The sequence below is a fragment of the Pteropus medius genome, unplaced genomic scaffold (assembly GCF_902729225.1).
Source record: "Pteropus medius unplaced genomic scaffold, Ma_sr-lr_union100, whole genome shotgun sequence".
NCBI lineage: Eukaryota > Metazoa > Chordata > Mammalia > Chiroptera > Pteropodidae > Pteropus > Pteropus medius.
The window spans coordinates 20,249,465-20,259,218 of NW_024346667.1; the positions used below are offsets into that span (position 1 = coordinate 20,249,465).

Consider the following 9,754-nt stretch of genomic DNA (forward strand, 5'->3'; position numbering starts at 1 on the left):
AGATAATTTTCTTGGGATAAACCACTGGGGTGATATTATTGCATCAAAATATATTATTATTTATATGACTCTTCCTATCTATGACCAAATCGCCCACCTAAAGGACATTATATACTGACAAAGGGTAAACTGTATGCATTCTGAGTTTAGAAGTAGTTCAGAGCATGACGAGGTGGGAGCAGGAAAGGTTGGAGGCATGATGAAGGACAGGAAGGAGATTGCCATTATCCTGGCAAGAGATGTTGTATATCCCAGCTGAAATGTGGCAATGTGTACAGAAAAGGAAATGAATATGATAAATGTTTAGGGGGTGGATCTATGATATGGGGAAGGAGGAATAAGGAAGACTGGAGGATGACTTATTCGTTTTTTTGGAACTTGAGAACTGGATGGAATAAAGCAGGTTTGGGAGAGAGGCTAGTACTGTACGCGATATTCTCAGTATCCAGCACAGTGGCATTCGATACATCAATATATGTTAATTGAATGAATGTTTTACATATACATGAATAAATTAATGCTGCAAACAACAAATCAACATCCCTATTTCCCAAAGATTTGCAAGCACTTGGTTGTATATCTGGTTGATTTACTGTTTTTATTTCAATGGGATATTTTAAAATCAGGATGCATGAGAACAAGGAAGTGAGAGAATTAAGAAAGAAATTGTGCAAAAGAAGAGAATCCAAAGCCAAAGCTTAGGATTTCAGAACAACCCGATCCTCCCTTCATAGCTTTAGTCAATTACTTTACACGGTTAACCTTATACCAACTTAAAGACTTAACTATTTCTTACAGAAAGTTGGGGCTCCCTAATTTCAAGATCCCTGGATTCAGAACGAAGTAATGGCTCCACTCTGCTGACTTGTTAGTGAGGGACTGAGAAGACTGTTTCCATAAAGCTCTCTGCTCTGAGTTTTGGTCCTTTCAGAGTGCCCACATCTGGCCACTGGAGTCTGGACTCAAAAAGTTTTGCTGGGAGAATCCCCAAACAGCCTATGTCTTCAGCTGCACTTCGGGCACTATTCACTTTAATTATGTGGTTGTGACTTGTGCTTTTGTTTTTATATCAAATTTTTTCTCCTTGGATTACTGTATTTTCCTGTGTTTATCTAATATCCCCTGGACAGCAAAAGCTATGATTTTTATTTCCATCATAACTCCCCCCCCAAAAGGTATAATATTTAGCATAAAGTGAAAACTCAGCAACTACCGATGATCGCCCAACTGTAATTACCAAATTGAAGGAAAGTGATGATTTTTAATGGTCAATCATAGGTACCACGTATCTAGTCTTAGGAAACAAAATGTTTATTGAAATGGCATGTAGATAAATTATCACCAGCATAAAACTGTTAGTGGAGTTTTCAACATGGGTTCTTTTTTTCTCTTAAAATGAAGTGAGGCTTTACAAGTCCATTGTCCCATATGAAAAATAGTATATTTCTCTGTTCAGATAAAGTCCTTTAAAAAAAGTAAATCACTTTTGAAATTGTCTTTTAAACGTCTCCAGCCTATGACCAAAACAAAAATATATTAAAGAGATATAATTCTCTCCATTTAAAAAGAATTAAATATGAATGATTTAGGGGTAATACACATGGAAAAAATAGGCATTTGAAATGCTAGAATTTACTCCTATTTTATTAGCATGTACTAAAATATTTAAGAAATAGTTTTTTAAAATCACCAAGACAAAATGACGTGTGATCATTAAAATGAAAAAATATGGCAATTATTTCACATATACCTAAGAAATATGCTAAAATGTTATCTCATCAGATAAACACATTTTAAATAACTCTGAGTTCACTAATTTGGGAATACAGTTCAAAGTAAGTTTTAATTTCCATTTAAAGCTAAATGTCCTTAACAAAAGACAAAATTAATAAATACGGTATAAGAAAATGAGAAGAAACTTTCAGAAAACTTTCTGAAACTTTGTGGGTTAAAAGAAATGTACATTTAATTCTCAGGGCAAAATGACTTAATCATATTCTATTTCAACGTGGTGCTCTGGTCTGACCTGTTTAGCTCCCCCAAGGTGGTGCTGCTGCCCTTCTCCAATGGCGAGTCTGTTAAATGGGATGATCTTCATGGTGGTCTTCTTCATGGAATACCAACGAGATTTCCAAGTGGCCCAAATAATGCCATTATCATAACCATTAGGAGTAGATGATGCTGAGTAAGTGCCACCTAAGACAAATTGTAGAGGTGCATATCATTGCTCTTGGATTTCCTTACTTCAGAGAGTTTATAAAACTGTCAGTTATGAAGTCCATTGTCATATCACTAACTGATATTTTCACTAACTGATATAACACTAACTGAAAGTATCAGTTAAAATAAGTTTATTATTAAATAATCCCTTACATCTGTGTTGTATTTCCTGGCCACATCCATACTTTAAATATATTCACTACTAATAGGGCTAGAACCCCAATTTCCCCAACTGGTCTCTCTCCCTAAGCTTAGCCATCCTGGACTTGGCTATATGGACCATCTTTCTACAAACAATTTAGAATGGCAGGAGTCACAACTCCAGATCAGATGGTCTCAGGTCATCTGAATATACAATTTTACTGCAAAGTATAAGAGACTTTAGAAAACTCCCCTGGAATGTTATTTTGCATCCCCATTATAAAGTGGAGACTAGGTTGATTTGCCAACTCCCTGTCCCTGGGCATCAGATCGCATGTAATTTTGTAAGGCATTGTCTGAATCTAACAGTGGTGTATACCACAGGCTAGCAACATGGCTGCTCTGCAAGCACCTTCCATGAGAATTTCTTCTAATTATATGGTTTGTAGGTGCAAAGATAAATTAGATTTCTAAAAAAAAAAAAGTGTTGTGAAAACCAAAAAGTAAATTTAAATAATTTTTAGGAAGGTTTTAAACCATCTATTGGCTGGTACAGTACCCTGAGGAGGTAAGATTGCTCATCTTAATGGTTTTTAGCACCAGCGGGCTTCTCCACACATAACTGTTGGATAGTAACAGTAGCTGTCAGTAAGTAAAATCGGTGTTCAGGACAATTCCAGCCTTAAAGCAAACTATAGCTTGCCTTTCTCTCCTTCCCCCACCCATCCTAAAATAAGTGTCTACATTCCTCAGGCTGGACTCCTCTTCTCTCAAGCTTTCATGGACCCCTGCCCTTCTCAATAATTCCCTGCTCTTTACTCCAATCCTCCAGGCACTTGCTCACTGCTCACTGGTTATATCTGATACATAGCTTCCATGATGCTAAGCCACACTATAACGTGTTAACAAGCACAAATATGGTAATGTTAGTTCATCTAGATTACATATATGGTAAGTCTGGAGGAGATACCTAACTCAAAGTGTCATCTCTGATAGTGGTAGTTTCAAGCTCAGTGACAAACCACTGAATATTTTGCAGCAAGTGGATTTCTTGTAGAGGGACCAATTTGAGGTATAAGCATAGTACTTTACAATTTTGATTTAAAATCAAGAACTATATAATAAGCCCCCTAATCTCTTTATTAATCATTTCTCATTTCTTTCTATCTCTTTATACCTTTTTTAAAGATAAAGACTATACACTAACTCATATATCTAAGGGAGAAAGCCATACCTTGGTAATAAATCCCGTTGAGGTGGCCAGCGTGACACTTGTTCATCCACCAACCAGATCCATCCTGTTCAGCACAATTGCCTTCAAATTTATCATTGTCATTGTCCCAGGTACTGAACTGCATGCCATTGTGGGATGTGAAAAACTTGTCACTAGGATCATCGCCAAAATCATAGCCATCAAAGGCATCCCCTGCATCTCCACTGATGAAGTAGGCGTATGTTAGACGGTATTTGTCACTTTCAGGTCCCACCTTGAACATGGCATAGTCTGCAGTACTGTAAAGAAGGCCAAAGAGAAATCAAATCTTGAGTCTCATTAGGGACCTCAAAAGTTCCATCTTCCACAGGACACTTGTTCAGGATTTTTAACTTTGCTTCTTATATCTGAAATGTGCTCATCGAATAAGGTTTTCTGCAAATTTGGCAAGAGGCAATAGCTGTATGAACCAGTTCAGAGTTCATCAGTGCCACCCACAATGGTCTAGAAGCCTTTAGGGCATCTCGCCGAAAACTGAAAACTTCAGTCGTTTTAATGCTCTTTGCTTATTAGGATCCTAATATCAAACCCAGGTGTGTGGATTAATCTGACTAATTTTATATTTTCCACTTTTATCTAAGTGTTTTTAGCATTGTGCACACAGTTATCATAAAGCATAGTAATTAGCTGACAGTGAGTGACTATTAATTAATGTACCCAACTTCAAGGAGCTACAGCTCCTTCAGCCACTCATACCATCTGAAGGGTGAGGTGCTAAAAGGTTTTTATTTCCCAAGGCAGCATTGTAGAGACAAGAAGGAGGGTTTCCTAGAGCATTGTATGAAAGAAGTGGTTCCTGTGTTGGCCCACAAAACATGAGATAGAGGATCAGAGAGAGCTTCCCCTGGAAAAGAAAATTGTGAATAAGGGCCAGAATTCTATGGAGTGCAGGGAAGAAAGGGCCTTGGTGCATGAAGAGAGATTTCCAGAAAGTATTTAGTTTCTTCCCTGATCTCCAGTATTTGGGAAATGAGAGGTGTTCTGACAGGAGCAAATCTACTGACTATGGTACCTTCTGGGTAATAATTTTAAAAATAAATATACTTATTTGGCCACAAAATACGTTTCGTTATTTCAAGGACATAACAAGAGGTTTGGATATTTTTCTGAATTTTAATTAGATATACAATGTTCAGATAGCTCTGAGAATAGAGGGGATCTATCTCAGCAAAGGAGCCAGCTAATTTAATTTTAATGTAGCTCATGGATTTGACTGAATGAATGGTAATTAAACCACTAGGAAATCTGAAGAAGCTGGATTTGCTTTTCAGCCAAGATAGTCATTAAGAGGATGGGCTATAGAGTCAAACGACCTGAGTTCAAATCCAGTCATTACCATATGCCTGCAATGTGACCTTGGAAAAGTCCATCTGTAAAATGGGATTAATAAGAGTAACTGTCTCATGATGGAGTTATTAGGATTAGATTAAATTATAATTTCATGCTCAATTTGTGGTAAATATTAAATGCTCAATAAATATTAGCAATTATTCTGTATGGGTCCAGGGTAAGTAGACTGTATCAAGGCACTCTGACCAGCCTGGTTAGGGCCTGTCTCTTTGCACTGCCCAAGAACCAAACTGACTTCTGGGGAAGAGAGCTGGATGTGCTCTTTGCATTTGTCAGGCTGTCTCTGCCATTGGTCTGTTGATGGTTGCAAAGTGCACATTCCAGACAACAAAGAGAAGTCCTTTCTAAACAGTACCTGGTTCTGCCTTGCCAGTCTTCCAGCTGCACTCTTAACACATATGGGATGGCCGACTGTGTGCTTATCAAATGAATTTTCTCATTTCCCAGCCAGAATTCTGTGGTGTCAGTAGGAGACAGATGTCCAAATCCTTCTTTGTATTGAATCCAATTTTTCTTAAAGTCCACACTGCCATCAAGCCTCTAAATACACAATTGCATGGGCAAAAGGAGAGATCAGACTATCAGTGCACATAAAGAAAACATTATAAACATTTGTCGAAAATATGGAGGGTATGATTCCATCATTTACTAACTAAATGACTTTGGTTAAGCTGCCTCGGTTTCCTCATCTGTCAAATAAGAATAATGATGCTTACTTCTTAGGGTTCATGCAGGGATTATAAGACAGGATGTAAGAGAAATACTTAAAAGAGTGCCTGGCACATGGTAAACTCTAAATTAGCGGTAATTTTTAAAAGACACTTGGAGGACTTCAGCACTCCAGCTTGATATTGTTGATTCTTGCACCGATGTTGGAAAGGTCAACCTATTATTGCTCAACCTGTTTACCAACTAGAGCTTCCATCACTCCCTCCCTCTGAGCGCCCCCTGCAGGACTAGTTGTAACAGAGGTCAAAGGTCAACAGAAGTTACAGAGGCTGTCAGAGGCTGGTAGAGGAAACAGAGGGTCCTTGTCTTGGAACAGCCCAACTCTGTCCTCTGGGGAACTTCATCTTCTTGTAATGGGCAGCCATAGGTCTTGACCTACCTGATGAAAGAGGTCTCTTCTAGTTTTCTGTCACTATGATGCTGTGATTGTGTATTATCATGAATCTATAGCAGCAGTGCTAGTTTAACATAGAGTAGAAGCATGAATTTTGAAACCAGACTGACTTTTTCACAGACTAGTTATGTGATCTTGGGCAAGTTACTTAACTTCTTGTGCCGAAGTGTCCTCTTCTGTAAAAAGTGGTAATAATTATATCTACCTCATAGGGAAGTTGTGAAAATTACCTGAGTTCATGTTCATAAGGCACTTGTAAAAGTATCCAGTGCAGGGCAGACGTTTATTTTGGTGTTTATTAAACACACATGGTGAGGAAAAACATACCTTCTGAAGCACAGTCCATCCATTTCCAGATGCATCGATTTCACAGTAGACTAAGAACTGCTGCTTAGCTGTCAGAGGTTTGATAAAGTAAAGCCCACTCACTTTGGCTCCCTTGTTGGCAATATCTTGACAATCTAAAGAAGAAGAAACCTTTACTGTGGTATGAAATCCAGCAAAAACTGTTTCAGCCTTAAAAATAAGCTTTTAACATGTTGCAAGCTATTCATTTCCCACATTTTCTTCTCACATCATCATTCCTTTCACACTATTTTTAGCTACTTAGGAAAAGTCTAAGCAATTGGACACTTTAGATTTAATGGCTAGACACTTTCAAAACTATTCCTATACATTCCAATACATAAAATCTCCTTTACTTCATATATTAGCTTTGATGAACATAATCCCGACATCGACCTTTCACTTACCTTTCCCAGTTGTATCCTGTATTTGTACTGTGTCTTTGCAAGGTTCCTGACACTGTCCTTCGAGCTGGGATACCTTCTGCTTCAGGTTAAGGATCTTTTGATTATTTGAATTATATATATCCTGCAAATATCTACAAGCAGAAGAATAAGATAGCAGAGTGTTCCTTTCAGAGATATAATTTCATATTTTAATTTAAAAATACTACCCTGTCTTCTCAAGAATTATTTTCTGGTCTATTATTCTGTTTTTGAAAAAATTATAAAATTATGTTACTAAATTAAAATTCTAAGCTTTCTGGAAAAGAAGATAACAAAGTCTTTGCCAATTAAAAAATGTCATTGTCATTAAACAATGCTCTTTCTGATTTTTACCAACTGCGTCAAAGGCAGCAGATAATGACCTAAGTGGGCAAAGAGCCTGGTTCATAGGAAGACTGCTTGATGATAATTCTTAGCACTGCATATTCTTAAAGAAGGAAAGACTCTGTTTAGTAATTCACATGTGCTGAAGCATCATTTCTTTTTCACTTGTGTATCTACTGAAGATCTATTTAAGGACTTTAATCTATAACTTACATGGAAAAAGTATCTGGGACATTATCTTACATAAAATAAAGCAACAGGCACTTCTCCAACCTTCTTAATGTTTCTATTTACATAGCTTTGGAAAAGGCTGGGGTAAGTGAAAATTGTTGCTTTTGGAATTTCTCACAGGGTTGCTTGTACATATTCAGAAATGATAGAAAACTGTCTATGATGCACAGACTATTGTGTCTTTCTTTGAAGTAAAGAAAGATAAACAAACTATTTCTAAGGTCTCCACTGGACCTTAGAAAATTTCTGCACAGTCGTCTCCTTCAACTTCAATGATGGGCAATAATAATGCAACGTAGAAAGCTAATAATAATCACAGCAATAATAACCATGCCCCTCTGATACCAAAAGAGGAGAAATCCCTCCTGGGCTCCTTCTCCCTAGCCATCATCCACCATTTATCGTAATTTCTTACGCTGCTTTGAAAACAATTCAGAAAAAAAATTGAGGAAGAAACTAAAATTGTATCTGTGACCCTATGCTCAGAAAGTTTATGAGGCCACGGAAGCTGTTAACAGAGACATTTCTCTTCCAGGTGAAAGGAGGAGAATGCATAATTGCAGGTCATTGTCCCATGATCGACACAGCTTTACAATGTTTGGTACACTCAGTTTCTTAAAACACATTTTTTTTTCTGTTCTACCGTCAATATAATTTACTTTTGTAGCTAAGATCCTTCCTATGCTTCTGCTTGCAAATTCCTCACCACTGATCCGTTGACAGTGTTATAAAGAGAATTCTACTTTTGGCACCCAAATTCCCATTTGAATTTATGTGGTAAGACAAATGAGGGTGGGGAAAACATTGTGATAATATGATGATAACAGCATTTGAAGACATTAGAGCATCTTTCTCCCACATGATAATGAAAAAGCAATTATAACTCAATACAATTCATATTGCACTAAAAAAGTACTACCTCCATTATGTTCAAGATGGATATTATAAATGCAGAAAAAAGATTACTTCCACTGAAGTGCGGAATATTAAATAAAAACGAAATCACTCTTGGAGGATGAGTTAAAACAAAAATGCTCACCGAATATTTGTTTCGTGTGTTATAATCAATGCTTCATATTTTATAATCTCTTCCATCATTTTCTTGTAATCCTTAGTAGCACTGTCTATCTTATCTGTAATATGGGATCAGAGACATAAAAATGATTAGGCAAATAGAACAACTAAAACAATAGCAGGAGAACTTTGCAAATTACTTTCTCAGTCGCTGGTATTTAGTTTCTTACTTGGTTTTGGTGGGTCATCGGGATTATAGTTGACTTGGATCGCTTTGATCAGTTCTTTGGCTTCTGATGTTCTGTTTTCAACTTGACCTAAGATGTCTTCCAAAGTGTATAGGTCCTTGTCTATTTCATTCTGGTAGTTAGACAGGAAATCTGCAATTCCACATGTGGTTGGGCAATAACTACCCTGAAAATACAACAGTAGAGTGATTTAAAATACAGATAAAAGTTACCCTTAAAAAATCTATTAATAAAAACAGGTAAAACCTAGCCTATGTTAGAAACAGAGTTTAAAATGCCAAATAATATTTGTGAGAGAATTGCTTTTATTACTCTGCCCCTCTCCAGGTTAAACACAGTGAGAAACATAAAAACTACTTACAAATCTTTCATCTAAGATGCAGCAGTTGTCTCTGGTAGCAACATACTAGAGAAGAAAAATGCAGAAATTTTACTAGTTTATCATATATTTTCTTATTTTTCAGCTTTCCGTTTAAAACAAAAATATGTCTTGTAGACAGCACACTTACTGCCAAGCATGTTGAAGAGAGCAAGAAAAGAATGTAGAAGTAGAGAATTAAATTCCGGGGGTGCAAGGACCAACTCATGATGTTGGGGTGCCCTGTGCTCCGAGCCCTGTAAGTGTCAGCACTGTGGCCTCCCAGGCTCCAATTGTCCCTTTATATAAGTTCCAAGGATGGCCAGAGCCGCCACTGGCTAGACCTGATCACGGGGCCTTCTTACCAGGCCCCCGACCTCTACTCAGTCAGGTCCCCAGATTGCGCACACAGGTTTAAGCTCCTCCTTTTTGGCCCAGCTCAACTTTTCTCCTCTGCAGCCAATTCACCTGCAAAGGCTAGTGAAGCATTAGCCATTGCTAAGAGGAGGGAGGGGAGCCTGGGAGGTCTGTGATGCAACCTCTTCCAGTATGCCGCTGAGAGAGCAAACACAGAGTGCTGACCTCGACCGGAACAAAGCCAGCCCAACCTTAAGACAGAGCCTGATGCCCTTCCCCAAATTACCGGAAGCCCTTTCTCAGTCCAAGGATTAGGTAACAATT

At 37.7% G+C, this 9,754-nt stretch overlaps 1 protein-coding gene across 2 annotated transcripts; it reads right to left on the minus strand.

The window, feature by feature from the left end:
- Positions 1 to 910: 910 nt before the first annotated feature.
- FGG (fibrinogen gamma chain) lies at positions 911 to 9,388 on the minus strand. 2 transcript variants are annotated; one of them, XM_039876189.1, is made up of 10 exons: positions 9,225 to 9,388; positions 9,077 to 9,121; positions 8,698 to 8,881; positions 8,493 to 8,586; positions 6,860 to 6,990; positions 6,435 to 6,568; positions 5,340 to 5,524; positions 3,596 to 3,873; positions 2,027 to 2,196; positions 911 to 1,514 (listed from the first exon to the last, which is right to left on the minus strand). In XM_039876189.1, the coding sequence occupies exons 1-10, from the start codon at positions 9,300 to 9,302 to the stop codon at positions 1,500 to 1,502; spliced, it is 1,314 nt and encodes a 437-aa protein (XP_039732123.1). In that variant the 5' UTR covers positions 9,303 to 9,388; the 3' UTR covers positions 911 to 1,499. The 2 variants fall into 2 exon arrangements, with proteins under 2 accessions (XP_039732123.1, XP_039732122.1); XM_039876188.1 differs by lacking the exon at positions 911 to 1,514 and having other exon boundaries at positions 1,973 to 2,196; positions 9,225 to 9,377.
- Between the last annotated feature and the right edge of the window lie 366 nt (positions 9,389 to 9,754).